Source organism: Calonectris borealis, chromosome 5 (genome assembly GCF_964195595.1).
Source record: "Calonectris borealis chromosome 5, bCalBor7.hap1.2, whole genome shotgun sequence".
In the NCBI taxonomy this organism is placed as follows: Eukaryota; Metazoa; Chordata; class Aves; order Procellariiformes; family Procellariidae; genus Calonectris; species Calonectris borealis.
Window position 1 is genome coordinate 38,418,100 of NC_134316.1, and position 21,144 is coordinate 38,439,243.

At 40.2% G+C, this 21,144-nt stretch overlaps 1 protein-coding gene and 1 pseudogene across 7 annotated transcripts in view; both read left to right on the top strand.

Moving 5' to 3' along the window:
* RAD51B (RAD51 paralog B) overlaps positions 1-21,144 on the top strand; it is a 414,790-nt gene that overhangs the window by 182,489 nt on the left and 211,157 nt on the right. For all 7 annotated transcript variants that reach the window (XM_075151892.1, XM_075151891.1, XM_075151888.1 and 4 more), the window contains one exon: positions 2,996-3,092. In XM_075151892.1, coding sequence (XP_075007993.1) covers positions 2,996-3,092 — 97 coding nt within the window. The remainder of the gene's footprint in view (positions 1-2,995; positions 3,093-21,144) is intronic.
* On the top strand, positions 1,217-1,900 carry LOC142083166 (large ribosomal subunit protein eL15-like; annotated as a pseudogene).

Sequence of the window (21,144 nt, forward strand, 5' to 3'; positions counted from 1 at the left end):
AATTTGATGTCAAATTTAGTGCTTAGCTAACAGCCTCTTGGCTTGTACTTATGGGAGAGTCGAACCTCTGTGTTGGCTCTTCAGGCTTGCAGAAATGAAGAATAATTTTCAGTTAATTCCAAAATAAGCGTTCTGTACATGTGCATGGCTTCGTCTTGGAGGAAGTGTGCTTATTCAAGATAGTATTTAAAGATGTATTTAAGCAAATGTTTACCTATCAGTGAAGTCATGGAACTAAGAATACACTTAATTCCCATCCTCAGAGCAAGCCAGAGAGGAACATTTACTTGGGTAGGACTCTGCGTTTTTAAACTGACTATTTAAACAGTATAACAGGGTGTCTATGATATTGTTAGTATTTAATAGTTATTGAAGGACACATCAGGAATTGAAATCTAAGTTCAGAGGTGTAGCTTGAGTTAAACATACAGGATGAAGATGATTTACAGTCCTACAGCGAACAGTGCTATGGAGTTCCTGGCTAAAGAGGAGACCAAAAAAGCTGAAAGATTAAAAAAAAAAAGCAGTTGCATTATTCTTGTTGTTCATTTTTCTTTTGATTTTTGAAGCCTTTAAAGTTAGTTTCCTTTGAAAGAGAGCAGTATGAAATATGGTGTGTTTAGGTCTTTTTTTCATTTAAAAAAGATCCTTAAGCACAGTAGCTTTTCTTTAAAATGTGGTGTATAAATAATAAAATACGTGATGGCACAGTACAAAGATTATCTTGGCACAGGTCTGGGATGACTGCATTGCTTACAGAGCATTTGACACTTGTGAATAATGTGATCATTGCATAAGTGTGCCAATGAAAACTTCATACCCCACCAGTGCATGTGTGTGTATAAGTTTGTTAGTGTGTTCTGTTTCAGCACATTTTCGAGTACCTGATCGAGGAAGAGCTTCAGTGTTGTGCTGTATTGCTGGTGTATCTTATGCCTGGTTGCCAGAAGAGCCTCAATGGACAAGTGAGGCTGTGGGTTTTGTGACACAGTGAAAAAGAAGTGAAAACGGTGTTAAGAAGGAAAGGTCTCGCATCCTGTTCCTTATCCCCCCTGACTCTTGGCTGCCCACTCCTTTCATTTGCTTTGAACCAGTTTTGATGTTCATCCTATCACAAGGATGAACTCGCTCACTAAAATGAAAGATAAGTACCCTGGCAAGAAGAAAGGAAAAAGTGACTTCTTTGTTATTAAATTAAATCTTGCCTTGTAATCTGATGAACAGGACAGCCAGCAGTGGCTGCAAGGGTTGTGTGTGCCAGGCCCTTTCCTGTCTGCTTTTGGGTGCTTATAGGTGCACGCAGCAGCTCGGGGGGAAAGAGCAGAAGGGTGTGATGCGTTTCTTGTGTGTTTGCTGTTGGCAATATTGCAAGTTTTACCTTAAGAACCTTAGCCTAGGTGTAAGGCCAAACAAGGCTGTTATTTCCATGCCTGTGTTCACTGCAGTGGTCATAAATGCCCAGTCCCAAAAGGTGCAACCTGTGAGCAGGGTGGTGGTAGCCAGCTGAAGTTTGTCCAGAGCTTGCAGTCAGTAGCAGAAGAGCATGAGGGACATCGCTATGGGGCTCTGAAGGTCTTGAACTCCTGTTGAGTAGATGAAGATTTGACTTAAAAACTTTTCAATTTAGTCCTGTTAATACAGTCTGTAAAGCTCTCAGGCACCACCGTGCCTGTTTATAAGCACAGAGATGGGTGGGCTGACATGAGCAGGGAGGAAGAGTTGTGGTCTTGGTAAAGGTCGCAGACTGCATCACATTGTTGGTAGCTCATACCATGCTGCCTGAAGAAGACACAATGCCCCGCAGCACCACCATTGCGGTTACGACTCTGATCTGATACAGCTTCTGTGGGATCTTGAAATAGAAAAAGAAAATGGAGAGTGTGTCATATCATACTACTGAAAGTGTTAGAAAGCAGGAGGAACCCTGATCAGAGGGAGGGAGGAGCAGTGGAGTGAAGAGCAGAGAAATTCCTCTTCCTTTTAGCAATGGCAAGCTGTTAATTTAGTCCAGTAGTATCATGAAACCGCATCCACAGAGTACCGTGTAGGATTCCTTTCTCCCTTCCTCCTGTGTCAAATACAGCTGAAGACAGGCCATTAATTTCAAAGAGACTTTGTTTGGAGTGGAGACTGTTCTCAGTGCAAGTAGAAAGATCATTTTGATTCTTTTTTAAAAAAAAAAAGTTATTTCTGAAGTTTTTGTCAGTCTGCAAAGTGGAGACCAGTTGTAATTGTGGAAACTGCAGCTGCTTAGAGATCCAAAGCATTAGGAGATTATTGCGTTTATACCTATGCTCATCTCTCTATGGTGTTCGCAGTGTTTGCCTTAATGCTTTCTGTTATTAGAAAAAAGTACATGTTCAAAGGTGCAAGAAACTGTTCATCTCTTGCAAGCAAGACCATTGCTTACGCTGTCAGAGGAGAACACTGTGTGGGTACTACAGTCGGTTGTTTATCAGAATCTTGTGATCCTGAAAAACACTGAAAAATCCTTTTGTGTAGAGATGGCCCTGTGAAATTTAGTACTCTCATGCTTCAGATCAGTGGGGATGTATCCCTACTGCACCTTTCTCCATGGCACTGTGTTTCAGCCAAAGGAAGTAAGTGTGTAAGTTGTGTGGAAATTACTAGGAAAATAGATTTCCTATTTGCTTATGAAGAAAATTATGCTTTTTGTAAGGAGCATCAAATTGTTCATTGAAGAATGAAGCTCTTCAGAACAGTAGTTTCATTTTAGGCAGCTGTTGTATCAACATACTGTTGTTTAGTATTTCATCTTTTTAACAATATCCCTTTTCCTGCACTTCTTGCAATTGTCTCTTTCAGTTTCTGCAGATAGTTAAAAGTTTTCTGAGTGTTGAATTTGCTGAAGGTCAGAGTAGAGGGTTGCCTGAATGCTGTGCCTGGAGGATTCCAGTCCTCGCCTGGGCTGCTCTCTGCCTTCCATTAGCTATAAAAATTCATTTCCCTTCCCCCTCTCCCTGTCTGTTTGCAGGTTATCTTGACGAATCAGATTACCACATCGTTGAGCAATGGCCTTGCGATCCAGGCAGACCTGGTGTCTCCAGCTGATGATTTGTCCCTGTCTGAAGGTAAGAGATCCCTTCTATCAGAACTGAAACTCTACACTGACACAAATCCACATTGTAACTTGCAGTGTTCTGTTGATGTACAGGGGTCTGTGGGAGTCGAGTTATCAAGTCTAACATAAAACAGTCTGGGAACAAAATTATTTTTCAGTTTCTCTGAAAATTCATTTATAAATAAAAAGAAAGTAAGTGTGTTAACTAAAAGGATCTGACACTTTCTAAGGGCTGGGAATGAATTTTCGAGTCAGTTTGAATGTCAGTTCTATAACGTGTTCCTCAGCATTATACTTTCATTCACATGCATTTAGAGCATTATTTTTTCAGTCTTCTGAAGCTGCTGCTAGAGTTAATACACAGGTGAGGCTACAAATTTGACCTTATCTAATGATTATCAGTGATTCCAAAGGGAAACAGCCAGTCACAAATGAAGGAGAGCAAATACTCAGTCCTGTCCCTTGCATTATGCTTGTCTCGTTTTCAAGTACAGTGCCTCAAACTGCAGCTCTCAATATTGTGTAAATGTAATATGAGGTTTTGTGTGATGCCATATACTACTTTACATCTTCATGTTTCTTTTTCTGCACAGAATTAGAGACAAGCACACATTTGGGAGTAATAGTAAGGGCTTATTGTGCTAAGAAGAAAAGATAATTCTGAATCAAGGTTTGCAAAGTAATATAATAATTTCAGCTTTCCACACGTGCAAAGAATAGTCAGAGTACCCTCAGTCAAGGACAGATGCAGAGAAGTTTGCTCTTTAGAGTTCAGGTCATGCATAGACCCCAATGTATAATGTAAAGCAATGCTCATCTTTCCTGCAAAGGCATGAGAATCGCATGTAGACTTCCTACTTTGTATAATATGGGTATTTCCCCTCTTTCTCTCCTTGTTGCACTTTCTGGTGGTTCTGGTCAGCTTATATTTGTTCTGGTTGATCACAAGCAGCCCTCTCAAGCTTGTCTGACTTAACACAAAAACAGCTTGGTGGCAAAACCAACTAAGCAGTGGTTAAAACTGACATTATTTCTGCAACTCATTTCAATGGACAAGAGAAAGAAGTTGAAGATAAATTAAACAGAATGTCAAAGAGTAGCAAATAACTTCAGTGTGATGCCTTAATACTGATTGATGTGTTTACTTCATAATTTTGTCAATAGGAGCTTGGGCAAAGCACAGGCCATTAAATCATTTTGGAATTGTGCTTGTGGCTTTTGTTGGCTCCATCCATTGTCAAAGTATCTCTGAAGTTCATTGCTTGAATATCGCTCCCTACCTCTGTCAGAAAGAGCTGAAATTTGGTAACTAGATTTGGAAGAGGAAGGCATCATTTTTCATCTTTATGATTTCCTTCTTGGCACAAAGTTGTTGCACATCGTCTCATTAAGTGCTCTTGATCACAGTACTTGTGCTTTTCTTTGTCCTTCGGAATTGCTCTGTATGAGCTTCCTCTGAAAAGAAAGACATAGCTGACTGAAGTGGAAGTAATAACAAAATATGTTCTCAGTAAAACATATTTTGTTCTTGTGGTTAAAATATTTGAAGAGTCTTTGGAAAAAGCATGGAATAGTTGTGATCTTTCTAAATTTTCCTGCATATATGAAAGATTCTCAGTGCTGTATATGAGCCATAGTTCAATAGTATTCTGAAATCAGGACCATGTAAGAGGTGGTATGATGATTTTTGTAGCAGTTACAGCTTATTAATGAAGCTATCATGTTGTGTCTAAACTCTCTACCACCATTATTTTTCACCTTTTAACCCAAGAATGAGTTAAAATGTGTTGGTGCTCTGTGTATCTGAGCGGTCTGAAGGTTAAGGGCCTGAAGTGGTAAAATGTGCCAGCATGACACGTGTTGAAAATGCAAACCTTTGTTTAGCCTCAGAACAAGAACAGCACAGACAGCAGCAGTGCAGGCTCCTTCAGTAATTCAAATTTTATCAAGGGATGCAGGGGTGATAAACTTCTTTCCTTCCCTCCCTTCCTTCCCTCTTCTGTCAACTAACATTGACACGGCATTTACATGCTGTGTTGTATAATGGGAGAGCACAGTGCATCTCCACACTATGTGGTTTTCTCCTTCTTTCTCCTGTCTTTCTTATCCATAGTATGGCTGCTTCTGGATTTCCAGTTTGCTTCAGTTTTAACCCGTGCTGCCTACCTGTGAGAAAAAGTGGAATTTCAGGTCCATTCAGCATTTGATTTCCATTTGCTATCAAAAGATACAGGTGTGGCCAGTGTTTTTCTTTTTTAACATCGAGGTGTTGACCTGTCCTGAGAAAGTCCCCCCTAATTTATTTCATGTTTTTGAAATAAATCGCTATTGAACAGCCTGAAATTAGCAATACTTTAATCTTCTGACAATCTTGGGTACTTTAAGAATCCTTAATGAATTAGTCTTCTAGGATTAGTGTGATACTCATAATACTTACTCCTATTTTAGAACTGTAGAATTTGCAGGAAAGAGTAGTTAGGTGAATAGCCCAAGTGCACAAAGTGGATGTGTTGCAGAGGCAGGAGTAGAGGCCAGATTCATGACTGGGTTCTTACCTCATTCTTCCTTTTCACTCATCACCATCTAAAGCTGAATTTGAACCAGTGACCTAGATGTGAAAGAACCCATAACACATTATTAGTCCTGTAAGCAACTCAGACCCCTTGGTTTGTATATGTCTAATATGTTGTTTTAATCCTATCTGAAATCAGAGTCCCGTCACTGTAAATGGTTTGCTAAAAGGGTAATCTTTCTTAGAGGCAGAAAGGAAAATTTCAAACTGAAATTTTGTGTTATTAGAAAGAAATGGAATGTTACAGTGGCTTTTGGTTTTGCTTCTGATTGTGCTTTAGAAAGGAATTGCTTCGGTTATGTGTTAGATTAGTCAAGAAACCAAGGAAGCTGTTCATCTGATGTGTGACAGAAAGTTAATCTGATGAACAAGCTGAAAGGATATTGTCAAGCTGTTTCAGGCTCAAAGCTTGTCTTCTGTAAAATTTTAATCTAGTGCATAAAAACTTGTGTCCTAAAAATGTTAGATTTTTATGAGGATGTTAAAGGCTTTGTAAAAGCAGCAGTGACTGTAAAATCCCACCACTTACGTAGCAGTGTAAGAACTGTTTGAACTGTGTTTGTTGGTGTTACTTGTAGGAAAAGTTATGTCCAGCTAAATTCCCAGATCTATGCATGCTTCTGCTTCAAGACAGAAACCAAAATGCGTAGTTTGCTACAAATTAAAGTGCTGAAAAAAACACGAAAGTTTCTGTATCTGTGGGCTGAGTCCTTGCATTCACTTGGCCTTTACATACTTGCCAGATTATCATCTGAAGGAGTTCAATAAGACTAATAATGTTTTTCTGCAGCTCTAAAATTCTTAGGCACGTAAGGCTGTCACTTCTTCCCTCGGAAGCAAACTCAGTTTTTGTAGCCATGCCATTCTTATGCAGTCTTCTCGCAAACCCTGTCACTGTAGGGGATAGAGTGGAGCATGTTGTGAATACTGCTATTTCACATTCTTGCTTTATGAAATAGCCTCAGTTTAGCTCTTCCAGTCAAAGGCAACTTTGAGAAGCCTTAAAGTTACTTTAGAATGCAGAGGTGGTCAGATGAGCCCAGGACTATCACTAGGCTTCAAAATGTGGCCGGTAGAATTAATGCTTTATTATTTAAACATGTAAAGAGTAGCCCTCAACCCAATTAAAATTTTTTTTTTTAATAATTAAAAAAATAGATTTAAGCTGCATTAGGCTAAGTGGACAATAGAAATGGAGTGCAAACGTTCACAACAAAATATTTTGTATGACTGTTAATTAATGTTTTTAAACAAGTTATCTGTGGCTGTGACTGTACTATTTTTGTTATTTTTGCAAAGTTCACATGACTGGATTTTACCTAATGTAGAGGGTCGTTAGAAATTAATTCTAAGTCTGTGTGTTTGAGCGCTAGCTGGACGGTGAAATTTGTTGCGTTTGTGTGCTGCGAAGAGATAGGACAGTACGACCTACTTGAGGTTCCTTCTAGTCCACCGGTGCCTATCCTATTAATATATCTGCCAGCTGCAAGCTCTAACTTCCTCTCACAGACATCAAAGCCAAACTCCATCTTCTTGGAAAAAGCTCAGGGGCGTGTTGGTATGAACAAGAACAGCATCCCCCTCCCAGTGTGCACAAAGTGTCAGGCAAAAAAAGGAATGCTGTCTCAGGCTTCTTCAGTCTCAGCTAGCACTTTCAAATATTTGTTTGGAAAAGTCAGAATTATTTTTTGTTTAAAATTGTCTGTGAACTTGCGCTAGCTCTGGGGAGACCAGCGTTCAATCTTCTGCCATTTGTGTTCATCAAGCAGTTTGTCATGGCGTTGTATATTTTTAGTGCACTGTGAGCAATGAGTTTAGTCTGACCTTTTCATCTTTGTTGCTGTGATCTTGAATTCTTTTAAGCTGTTGAGCAGAAGTAGGCTTTCGTGTTGTGGAGACTGGAGAAAACTAAGCTACCATAATATCTCCCACCCGCAAGATTTTCCTACTTCAGGGGCAGAAGATTTGAAGCTGGACTCTTTGGCTTCTCTTCTTTGCTTTGCACTTGATTTCCTGTCAGTTTGTGGTTAAATCATTTTATTCTTCAAGCCTCAGTTTACCTTTTTTAATACAGGAATATATTTTTATTTTGCAACTTTTTTTCTTTCTTAATATTTCAAGATATTTCTATGGGGAAAATAATGAGTTGACCTGCTGTTCACCCAGAAGTAAGACCCGTTCTGTAGTTTATTACTTCTCTCCCTTCAAATCCCTCTTTTCAGTCCTGGTGCCAATTGGAGAGAAAACACTGAAGGAATTACCAAGAGAGCTGAGGGGCCCCCGGAGATCAGAGGCTGTTGGTTGATTTTGGTTTGTTTATTTATTGATTTATGTATACACTTATGCTTAAAGTTGGACCTGCAGGTTACTTAATAAAAATAAAAAAGAATATTCTGTGAGAACACAAACATACCTGTTTTTCAGGAACTGTGAACTTAGCAGCTGTTAAACAAGTTTCTAAAACACTTCCTCCTTGTAGTTTTAAAGCTAATGCAGAATAACGCATGTCCTAGTGAAGTGCTCCAGCATGATAGGAATTTAAATAGATTAGAAAGTATCATAACACTTTAGCATGTTTTAGGCCTTTAGTATTTTAGCTGGATGCTCTGTAAACCTGTTGCAGGCTGGTTTACACAATTTTGCTTGGAAGAGGAGATAGTTTGTCTTGGATCATTGAAACAATGGTGTTACTTAATTACAATAGTTTTTTAATTAGAACAATTCATGAATTAATATCCTGTCTTTTTAATATGAATCCACTCTGACTTTCTAAGACCCAAATATTTGGGAATAGTTACTAACCCCCTTTTTTTTGTTACCGTTATGGAATAATATATATGGAGATTACTAGGTCTGTTTATGAAACTCAAGAACCATGTGGCATGGTGTAAGAAATAGGTGACCCCCTTATGTAGACCCTGTGAAGGTTAGTGAATTTTAGATGTGCAAAAAGGCAATGAGTACCAATAACACTAGTGATATGGCCAGATTATTTGGAAGGTGAATTCCAACAACTAGTCCATGTCTGTGCATACTGAAGAGTAAATTTCCCAGCTGAGACTGGTGTGGGTGTGCAGGTATGAACCTTGAAGACTAAAACACGTCACTGAAAAGGTAATGGAGTTCTCGTCTTGTTTTATGGCTTATCAAGATAGTGAAGTGCCACAATATATCTTTTGCCCTCTACAGTCATGATGCATGATGCAGGGAAGTGTAGTGAGATTTGCCTCTGTTTTTACTTTGATATGAATTGCCACTTCTCACTTAATGGTTTGGTTGCCACTCAGGCCCAAGGCCAACTACCCTCCCATGATGGGACAGGAGAGCTCGGTGAGTCCATCAGCCACAGGATTGTGCCTCCAGGTCTGAGCCCTGGGTATCTCTGACTTTAGTGTAGGAGTTGGTAGAGTTACTCAACTCACTGGTTCCCGTTCACGTGAGCTGTAATGGAACATCTGGAGTTGTTTCTTTCTAATCCTTTATTTTGCTGCTGGACTTCATGTCCCCAGCATAGACCCTGTAATCCCCTTCACGAGCCAGCAGTGCTGTGGGAAGCCTTTTGTTCCTTCAGTCTGTTCTATCTTTGAGTTACTTCTCCAGCTTCAGACCCTTCATGAAAAAGATTGTCAGGCCCACATACAAATGAAAGGTGAGAAACGATCTCATCTTCCTTAACCTGCTGGAAGTCAGGATAGTGTGTAGCGCATCCACTTCAGGATAGGTAAGCAGTGGGCACCAAAAATAGACGGGACCTTGATAAAACTCATTAATACATGTTGGAGGGAAAAATGAGCCTCCTCAAAAACAGGATTTCGTTCTTGTGCTTGCACTGTGTTCATGTTTCTGGTAACTCTGTGCTCCTAGCAGTAGCAGAGGCTGCACCTCAATGCTTCAGTGGAAGGAAAAAAGCCCTTCAGGCTGTTGAGAACGCCTGAAAGAAGTGCACCATCATTACAGGGCCTGGAACAAATGATATTAACCATTAGGGGAAATGATATTGTGATTGTTTCTGCACAATGCAGGGTTGTGGTGGTGTATGGAGCAGTTAGATTTCATGATAACAGTGGTCATGTCAGCCTGTACTAATTTTGATGCTATATTTCAACAAGAGGGAAGTAGTGACATAACAACATCCAGTCAAATTTTAACGGCTTTTTAATCAAAAGATAAATCTCTCAGTAAAACAGTGTTACAGAGACTGTACAAGTCTATGGAGGTTTCAAGCTGAATGACATATGCATAATCACTTGATCTAGACTACGAAAGGTTTGAAAACTGTCAGCAGGAGCATTCAAAGGCCTCTATATATCAGTTTAAGAGAATCTCCATTCCTCATTTCCTAATTGCCGCGATGATAGAATACAAAGTTTTACTGCTTTGTTGTGGTTTCTTTCTGAAGACGTGATATGACTTACAATCATTAATCAACAATTTGTAATCCAAAAACCCTTCAGGTACATTTGCTGGGAATCACTCATCTATATAATCAGAGGCATGATAACAGAAGTGCTTACAGTCATAGTTGAGTGGTTAGGAGTTACCACCTCCCAGCTGCTAAGTAACTTACCTCAGCTGAGACAAAGTGCAACCGAGTACGTGTTGCACCTTCCAATGCAAAGTAAAATGGGTTTGCCTGAATCCTGCTACCCACACTAGTTTATTCCTGTTTTCCTTTAACTGCAGTAAGCTGAGGGCATGCACGGGTCAGTCACCGAGTTTCAGCTGATGGCATACAGCTGTAAAGCATTGTAACAAGATTGCAATTGGTCATCTCCTTATGCCCCAAAAATGTTTAAAAACAAGATTAACTCATATTTCAGTGTGGCTGAATATAGAAACTATGTTCTTTTATACACTGGAATTTAGACTTTTGTTTATACCATAAAAGTAGCATTAAGAGACCTGGTTATTTAATGATAGTAATCCCTTCTCCTTCTCCTTTGCCCTTTCTTCCCATCCTGTGCAGAATAGAAAAGATCGACCAGCATTTTTACTGTGGTCCTGCAAATCAGTGGTTTAAATCAGAAACAGGAGACATGGTTTGGCTCTAAATTCCTTCTGCAGCACTACATTGTACACCAGTGTTGGTGGAACTGTTCCAAACTAACTTATCTTTCAAATTACATTGTGAAAAATTAATTCAAGGAAAGAGCTAAACACTGTTTGTTCCCGTGTACAATGACCAATTAAATTCTGTCTTAACTTACTGTGGGTTATCCTTAAATCTGTACAAACAGAGGCTGAGGAAAAAAATATTAATTGAATCTTCATCATTCAGGAGCGTTCAGTCCCATTTCTTGTGGAGTTTTATAGTACCAGCAGTGGATCTCTCTTCTGGTGGGACTGGGAGGGATCAGAAGGATTTCTATACATGGTAAAACATGATTGTGGGAATTTTATTTGGCTTGTGGCATCGCATGAAGCATGTGGCTCATCCGCAGAACCTGAACCAGTTAGGAGTGACCCTAGGTGCAGGTGTTACGTGAAAAGAAAAGGCGAGGGCGAGGGGACAGAGGACGATTTCAGAGTCTGATGCCTATGTTCTAGTTGCAGTTCCAGCTGGGTTTCTTCTGGGTTTACTGCAGGATGTTTGAAAAAGTGGCTCCTTGTTAATCTCAGGCAGCCTCTATGATTGATGATTCCTCTTAATCGTAAAAAGAGCACATTGGTGTTTCTGCTTAATTTGTGTGTATTTCCTGCTTTATTATTGTAATAATGATTTATCGTCTTAAATGATGGAAGTTTTATAACCTATTAGCCTTTTTTGGAGGTTGAAGCTGGGTGCTCTGGCGTGTGAATGAACTTCTTCCCAGTGACGGTCTGCTCCTAAAATGTTACATTAAACCCAAACATAACATGATAATAAAAAGACAGTATATGGTTAGTGTGTTATCTCTTAATTCAATGAAAATAGGCCGCTTGAGTATGAGCAGATTTTGCGTGCTCCACGTGGGCAAAATTCATCTAATCTGCATTCTGCTTGTCTTCTCATAATATCAGTTATACTAAAAAATAAAAATAAAGGAGCATTCAGAGAAGAGCAACCCAAGTGGTCACAGTGCTGTACAGAAAGATGGGTGAAGAAATGGTAGAAAGAGGAAATGCCTAGAGCTTAACTAGAGGAAGGCTTTGTTTATACTGATTTCTACTCTCCTAAAATGTTCTGCTGTTGCTGCAGTCTCCCAGGCAAGCTGCAGTCTACAGAAGATTCTTGCCTAAGCTGGTGCTTAACTAGGTACATCTCTCTTCTAAGGAAGGGTAGAAAAGACAGCGGCTCAAGTATGAATAGCTCCGCTGTTAACAGTGGAGAATTTGTCAGGAAAAAGCAAACCCCAAAGCAGACGCTACTACCATGTAAGCAGCCATGATTCTCTGGGAGTAATTTCAGCCAGTTCGATACCTGGCAGGGGAGCTGTTGTTTCAGGCTGGCACATGGGTACGTAAAGGAGTGGTTTGGGCACATTTTAGCTGAATATCAAGAAGTTGTTTCTGAGCGTGAAATCTGTTAGACCAGCTGTTCCCAAATGGTTTCTGTTTGTGCCTCTGTTTCTGGTGGTGAACTCACCCCAGCCGAGCTTGCGACCCTAAATACTAACATAAACAATCGCATCTCTGTCAGGCTTGCGACCCCACTCTGTGCGGCTGTGACCCTGCTGGAGGTTACGACCCCTGGTTTGGGAATCGTTGGGATAGACTGTCAGATAGTCCTGCTGGGGAAGCGCCGATATGCCCCATCCAGGCCAGGATCATCACAACAAATGCCTTCAGATCTCACAGTAATTTGTAGGCCCCTGCCACCAGTTGGAGAATGCAGCCTATTAGGGCTGACATGTCACTTTGGTACATCAGGAACATCTCGGAGATCAAAAGGTCATAGTCCTCCCACGCTGCTGCAGCCTTTCTTCATGGGCTCGCCTCTTCATCTTACTTCCCCGTCAGTTGGCTGGCAGCGAGCCCCAGCTCCCTCGCGGCGCAGCTGATTTGGCCATGGCTGCTGGATGTGTACCAGCTGCAACTTCTGCCCCACCACCTCTCCGCCTTGCTGCTTCTCCCAAGCCACGCTTTCCAAAACGGTTCTCCCGAATACTCCTTGCCTTAATGCAGGGATTGATGACTGTCTCTCTCTGCTGAAATAATGAAAAGTTATATTCAAAGTAATTAAAAGCTATATAGGGCAGTGCTACTGGAGGTGGGCTAAGTCTTCCCCTATATCTTGTAAAACTAATTCTGTTATTCATATACCTGTAGATACGAGCACAATCTTACAGATGTGGGATGCTGATGGAGAAATAAACAGAAAGTGGCCTCACGTGACTGCTGCTGTGGTCTGCAAAGCCTAGGGTCTTTGATAAGCCATGCAGACAGCCTTTTTATTATAAAATGCAAGTTACAGATGTCCTAATTAGAGATCTGATTTTTAAGCTTTGTTCTGCCGCAATCTTAAATGGAGTTTATAAACAACAAGAAAAATAGATTTCAAATTTGTTTTTTGAAAGCATTCATTACCATAATGTAAAATAATAACATTTTAATAGCTAACTGACTTGATAGTCCAAGGCCATTGACTTCATAATTTACAGTCATGGGAGTTTGACTGTGGCATCACTGCATGAATCCGACAAGGGGAGGAGTCTGCAACAGATAATTTATTTTTACTTATTTTTTTGTCAATAGATCCTGGAAATTGCCAATGATGGCAGGAAGGAGAGAGGAGGCGATGGTGTAGAAAAATATGACAATTGCTTATCATTTGGATAAAAAAACTGCATTGCATAAAATTAGCCTGATTTCAGCCTGTGCAAGTCTTGTTTCAGAGCTCTATATGAAGTGCTTTGTTTATAGACGTTGCTGGACTGGTTTTCTGTCAGGCAGGTGCATAGAAAGCATTCAACTGAAAATGAGAACAGCAAAGTCAGGTTGTGGAGCGTGTAAGCCACACAAGGAAATAAAGTCAGAAAATCTTATGTTATAGGCTAGTTACTGTACATGCCACTCCTAAATGAAAATATTGTTCGAAATTTTGTATCTGTAACTTGATCATCCCTTAAACACTAATTACATGTCAGAAAATGGAGCATAAAGTCTCCTCCATCTGTCCAGGTTGGATATGGTGCACAAAGGAGCATATCCGATTCATAGTACCTCTTAGGTAATCAGATTAATATCTCCTGAACTGAATTTACTCTTTTGATACTGAGTCTTTCGTATGCCGTGTTTCACATATCACGTTCTGTTGAAGCTCTGTGGCTTTTCAGTAATTTCCTTGAAATCTATATGTGGTATGTCTGCACTCTTTTGAGCTGTTCTTGGGACACGCATCAGTTAAATACGTTTCTGGCACTCTCTTAATGGCATAGTTCCCCTGGAGTCAAAAACTGCTCCAAAAACTGAGATCATTTGTTTAATTTAAAAGCAAAAGGGTATGGAACTACAATTTCAGGCTTCAACAGCTATGCCCCTGTAGCTTTGAAGGAAGGGAAAAGAAATCTTGATGTCTTACACACAAAATAAATAAATACTTGAGTTCTTAAAATGTCTGATTTCATCCAGGTTTTTTGCTCCCCTTGCTTATCTTTTAATTTTAATTCCTTTTTTTATAGGGTAGATTTTCAACTTCTTATTGAATTTCGTTGTTTGTTGGTTTTGTTTAGCGAACCAGTGGGCTGGATTTTGTCATCTGGGTCTAAGGAAGAACTGTAAATGATGCAGGATGGTTCTTAATTAAAATTACTGATAACCAATCTGAATCCAGAATTGTATTTTAAGTGGTTGAAGCTTTTGGCTCTAGGACATTCTGGGAATATACACTGTACAGAAGTTGACTGCTGTTTTTTTAAATACATCGAGAGTAGAGGTGCATGAATTCCCATATTCTACCAGATCCCTCCAGTAAGATTCATTCTGTGCCTCAAACATCTCTTAGCCTGCGTCTGCAGTGGTGTTTTCATTGAGATCAGTAGTGTGGTTTTGAAGCAAGTCCTCAATGATCTTCGCTTGCTGCACGTTTGTTCATTAAGTGGAGTGGTTTTGATGTGCACCAACTAGAGAACTTTTGTAGGAAATTAAACCAGAAGTTCCCCTCTATGCTAGCCAGTTGTGCTCAAAGCCATCGTGGAGGCAGAAGGATCGAAGTCAATGGGCTGGTCCTCAAGTCACAGCTACAGCAGGGACGTTCTCACCAGGGAACCAGAGCAGGTGAGTCTGGAACAGAACAATGATGCGCATACAGGGTAGCCGCAGGGGGATCAGCACCAACTCTTTTGGCCGGCTGACGCTGTTGTGCCAAATTATTCGGTAATGTAAACTTGTTTCTTAAACAAACATATGAAATGTTTTCTCTTGCATGTTTTTATGTAAGTCAGGCAATACAGACCGCTTCCAAAGATCAGTGGAGGGGGTTAGTAATAAGCTGTAATGCCCGTTGCCTGACTGTGGTAACTTGCAGTTACTGAGCTCAGGTAGTGTTTGATCACAAGAAATGACAGTATGCATTTCAGCAGGATACCAGCTCAAATCCTAGCTGGTAGGAGCTGATAAGCTCATTTGTGCTGAAGCCTGAGCTGCCACGTTTTTCACTTACTGTTGTTTATGCTACAAAATATGACATTCTGCCTGCCCTTGGCCTATAGTCACATCTCTGCTGCAGTGAGCATGTGCTCTGAGTACCAAATTCCTGGGTCCAGTCATCCTCAGCATCTGCTGCTGAATGATCTTTCGAAGTCCCATCCAACTCCCTTTTTACTTGCTGTTCTCTCTGTTTAACTTTAAACTGATAATGTTGATGTTCTGTTTTAAGAGTTGAAACAGTGGCTGTCATGTTTGAGAGTTAGTTACGTTGTTAAATTGCTACCCACTGAAAACTGCTACCCGCTAAAAGACAAGCGACTAAGACGAAGGGCCTGCAATTTTTTTGAAGCTTTAGAAATCTGTAAACCTTTTCCTGTTAGTGTTCAGTAGGAATGAAGTTTAGGATAAACTTCAGTGCCTTCAAGCTAATTATAGTGTCTGTCAGTGACTGAATCTGAATCTCAAGAGGAAAAGTTCATGGTGGATTCAGGTTAAATGCCAAAAACCTCATGATCCTTGGAGCCTCTAGTTTGTTCTGCTGACTGTTCAACCAGAATAATGTAAACTAGCAAAGACTGGTCACATTATTTTCCTCCAGGTTAGCATGAGGTAACTCCGAACAGTGTGGGATCAACATGTCAAGTGCTTTATGTCCCTAGAGTTCATTGTCTTGGCTTATGGTCAACAGCTGCCCAGTTCTCTTTTTCCTGAGGGTGCATCTGCTTCTTAGTCACCGCTGTGACGGTCATGTGAGCTAGCGTGAAATGAGCTGTTGGGATCCAGAGGGTTCCAGCAGCAGATGAGTCACAGAGGCAGAGAGGTCAGCACAGGCTAATCTTTCTAGTATTTACCATGCACGGTGTAGATATATCCTGACATGAACCTGCCTTGTTAAAATGAAATCTTTTGTCTGGATGGGAAGATCCTATGGGTGAGAGGAGACTGTATCACCTTCATGCCATTCTGACTGTGTAAAGGACTTGGAAAACTTATTTTAATGAGCTGTGGATTTCCCTTAGGTAGGGGTACCTTGCTTTCCTCACTTGTTATAACAAGGTATTTGTGTCCAGCAGGCTGAATAGTAATTGTGAGCAAGTCAAATGGCATGTAATAGGGCAGCTCAGCCCATGCAATTTAGGGTAATTTTGAGTTTATTATAGCTTCAGCCCAGGATTTGGTGGTTGTTCTTTTGCATCAGTGTTTAAGGTGGTAGAAATTCATGTTCAGTTTGTTGTAGTGCAGTTTTAAATCATATGCATTTCAAACAAATAAATAAACGAATACAACTTGCTGTGTCTGTAAAACAGTGGATTTTCAGCAGACTTCACCATGATAAAGTATTTCTTATTTTGATTGTGCTGAAAATCTTTGTGACAACTGTGGTTTCAATGAAAAAAGTGTTTTGTCAGAAGTGACGTGTTCTGTGGAGATGTGTTTGTGCTGATAAAATAAAAATCTTGAAGACAAGAGAGGAGACGAGGCTGAGGTTCTTGATCAGAACTAGAGACATGCTACACAAAATAATATCTGGGTTATTGTCTATGTGTTTCTTTTTTTTCTCTCTCTCACCATTCTTGTACCCTCCCACCCAAAAATGTTGTTTTGCAAGGTCTTGCTTTTGCTAAACCAGTAAAGAATAAAACAAAAATAAAACTGTTTACCAGTCGGCCCTACTTCTTCGCTCCACATGAAATTATGTGGTGTTTGTCTTGCGTTTTGCACAGGTACCTGTGGTAGTCGCGTGCCATATACTAATCGCTCCGATAAACAATTGCCTGCCAGTGGTCGCCTTGCACGTAATGGTGAGCAATCCCTACACTCAATGTTGCCATTGAAAATGTTTGAGAGCTTGCTGCCCAGTTTCAGCAGTTTAATTGCTAATGATGTGTTATTGCTTCAGAATTTAATAGCTGTTTCTGGTTATGATAAAGTTGGTTTAAACCTGCAAGCTTTTTAAAACTGAATTTGTCGCTTCCTCTTTGCAGTGTGGTTTCCTCCTTTGGTACCTTCAAAACATTGTGGTCCGGGTTGTTGGGTGAGGTGACATGTCCTATTTACACTCGATTGGAAAAGACTGCGTCACGGGCACTTGAAGCTCTGTGGGGTTTTCTTAGTTCAGATGCTCAGATGTGGCTTCCTGTCAACACCTGATTACTTACTTTGAATGCTAAAATGATCTTGCTAACTTCAGTATTGTTGTCTTAAACTTAAGAAGAAGACAGGCATAGATTTTAATGTTACCTTTGTGCGCTGCCTGTTGTGGAATGAGCACAGTGATGATCAAAATATTACATGGCATACTCCCTCATAGTTAGCCTCAGAAGAAAGCCTCTTATTTGTCTCCTTGGCTGCTTCTGCTGCCTTTCCAGTCTTCTCTCCATCTCCAGGGCCACAATTCCATATTGATTGAATTATTGAGGCAATCACACTCTTGTTGACACACAGCGCTTTCAAACATTAAATCAGGGCCTAGTGATACCAACCCATGTCAGTAAAAAAAGGCAGGAGGGCCTGAAAGGAAGAATCTTTTCTACCCCTTAGTCTTGTAGAATCACGCGGTGCCCTGGCTGGTGGTGGTCAGTATAAACTCTTCAGGCCAGGGACTTGTGCCTTCACTGTTTAAGCTTTTATAGCCCTGAGCATCCTGTTACTGTTAGCTAATAAACCAAATGATGATAATGTTGTTCTTCCATTTTCATCTTCTTTTGTCTCGCTTGACCATGTAGTGACAACAGAGTAGATATTAATACAATACCCTTCCCCTGCCCTGTCTGCGACAACGTTAGAGACGTCCTGTGCTCGCAGGTTCTGCGATCAGAATGGTTGTAACAGAACAAATAGGCCAGGAAACAAAACTTAAAATATTTATCCAAATCTCTCAATCCACTAGACACTAAAAATGCCCCTGCCATGCTTTCCTGCCATTTCCCAAATCCTTGCGAAGGAAAGCATTAAAGCAGCCATATGGTAGATGTGTTTAGTTGGAGGGCTCTCAGTCAGCTTCTTATCTGATGGAACTACAGAGTTCAGCATACAAAATAGTGTCATTCGTTGTTTATCCTCAAAATTTTAGCAGAAATGTGTCAAACTCTGCTCAACAGGCGGCTGCAGCCTACCTGTTTGAAAGTAGCTGGTGATTTTGGTTACGTCCGGTTCTGGAGTCTTATGTTGAGATTGCTTAAAGGCCATAAAGGTTTTCTGTTTTGTTTTGGTTTTGGGTTGGTTTTTTTTACTTTACAAAATCAAGCCTATAAGATCAGACCCTTCACATTAGGCTCCTGGATAAAGTGAAGTACTAAAAAATGTTTCCCTATACTTTTTTTCTTTTTAAAAGAACTTTACTTTCTTCCCTTATCCTTTCTTTTTCTTTCTATGACAGTCATTAATATCACCTCCAGGTTCTTTTATGTTGCCTTCTGCATTTTTCTGTCTGCTTGTTTCTTTCTTTTCATCTACACTCTGAGCACTACAGGTTGCCCAGAGCAGTTGTGCTGTCTATGTCGTCGGCAGTTTTCAAAACCTGGCTGGATAAAGACCGGAGTAACCTGGTCTGACATTATAGCTGTCCCAGCTTTGGGCAGGAGGTAGGGCTAGAGACCTCCTGAGGTCCCTTCCAGCTTGAAATATCCTGTGAGCCTATGAAGGTACTTTTTTGTCTGTTTCGTACTTTTTCTTTCTTACTATCATTTTCTATATATACTCTTCTTTGTTATGCCTCGTTTGTTATACCCATTTATTAGTCTATACACAAGGTTACACATTTTGATGAATCTCTAATACTTACTTAATCTATTAACTGGGGGCCATTTCAAAAGACAGGGATCTTACTCTCTTAATAGGTAATTCCTTAATTATAAATCTACTTACTTTGTTGCTCTTAAATGTGCTGATGGTTTGAAGATTATCTTTTCTGCCAGCTCGGGTTAGTAAATACTTAATAAATTTTGAGATGGAATAGTCCTGCCTGAAGGCAGGAGGAGAAAAATATTTTCTCTTCTGGCTGATTTTAGATTGTTTTGAACAGAACTTGAAGAAACTCTGCTTCTTCCCAAAATCTGAACTCTGCAGATAGGATAATTCTGTTCCTCTTGAAATGAGCAATGAATTTTTTAATGGAAAAACTACTTTTGTTGGTATGCCTCAGTTGGTGATTAATAGCATACATACAGACCTAGGACATCCCAAATTTTGGCCTAATGAGAACCCTGGCCTGCCAAATCTCTTGCAGTACACATCCCCTCGTAACTCACAGCCCACTTGTCTCCTCTCATATTAATCCCAGGATAACATTAAACTACCAGTAAGTCATAGCCCTCAAATGTTGACATTCCTTGAAAAAGTATCTGGGTGTAACGTCAGTGATGAACTTACTGTAACTAACCAGATGTAACCAAGGTGTGTTTAAAGAGAGTGTTTTAAATCCCACCTCATGGTCAACATTAACGTTTTCCTAACACCTAATATAGGCTAGATGAAAAGAATTTTGGTGCTTTCAGGGTACTGACACAAACAACTGTGCCTTCTACTTGCATCTGTAGTTAGGAAAATATTTGCTAAAAACAGACTGTACTTTTTAATAGATTTTAGTGTTACTGTAAGCTGAGAGCTCTGCAAACCACAGTCTCTTTCCTCTTGTCCTTCGACCATCAAACACAAGTGGTGGTGGCACAAGCTGTTCTACTGGCTTATCATTGTATTTCAGCTTTGATCTGGAGACTCCACATCCAATCAATCAGCATGGAAGCTCAGGCTCCCATTTAGTCCTTCGCTGAATTTCTAAAGCTGTTGTGAAGGTCATTGATGATGTAGATACTGCAGTATGTAGTGAAACTGGTAAGTTGGCAAATTCATTTTGCATCAGACGGTAAACAACTGTCTGATGGTGATGACATTCTGCTACTACTGACCTGTAGTGGATCCAAACCAGTGACCTAAAGGTGAAACACAATTTCTCTTAGAGCCAGTCCGTTTCTTGACTTGGGCCAAACTAGTGACCCAACAGTGAAAACTGTATCTTGTTGCATGGCCAGAGACTGAGTCGGAGACTCCAAGTAGCGGTCGATAGACATCAGTTTTTTGAGCTTTAATGCACTTGGGCAGAAAACGCGTGAAGAAGTTGCAGCCAAAAACTGGCAGATAGGCCTGATTTTCTGACCATCTCTTACTAACAGTTCCCAGCTGCAGGTTCCCTGTGGTACTAGTCTTAAGGCCCTGTATATGGTACGTGTATGTATATATGTGCGTGGATGTGTTTATACCAAGCTGTTTCGTTACTTGTATTAGTTTGAGTTATTTCCTTGGTAGTTAAGAAGGAGTGTGTATGTAAACAAAGGCTTTTGCTGTCTGTCCAGACAGTTCTCCCAGCAGCCTTACTGATAGGGTAATCCAGTGTCTGTGAAGTTAGTGATGATGCTGGGGAACCTGCTTCTGGCCTCTGAATAAATCTTGGAGCAGACAGGTCACTGATAAGGGACAATCATGCTGTTTACACTTTCATGCTTGTGCAACCAACGTTGCAAAAGGAAACAAATAAAAGATAATGTAACATAGTTTTTAAAGTATATTTATCCTTTGGCCTTTACAGATAAATATCTGATGGACCATAGGTGGACAGCGTAAGTCCATGTATTACACTCCTCCTGACTGTGTTTTCATTTCCAAGATGCGATCTGTTACGCTAAAATGAAAGTTCCAATCTGTACTGAAGGCGACTGTAAATGCTTGTGGCTAAAAACAATTAACAAAATGGGTGTGTATATTCCCCAAAATGTCTGAATTAGTTAAACTATTAGTGCATACAAGAATGGTGGGATACTAAGATGAAGGGACACTTTCCTTCTAAATACCAGCAGCAACTAGTAACTTTTCTGAAGATTAATTTTCACTTGTGAATTTAATGCTGTGGAATGGTGCCAGATCCATT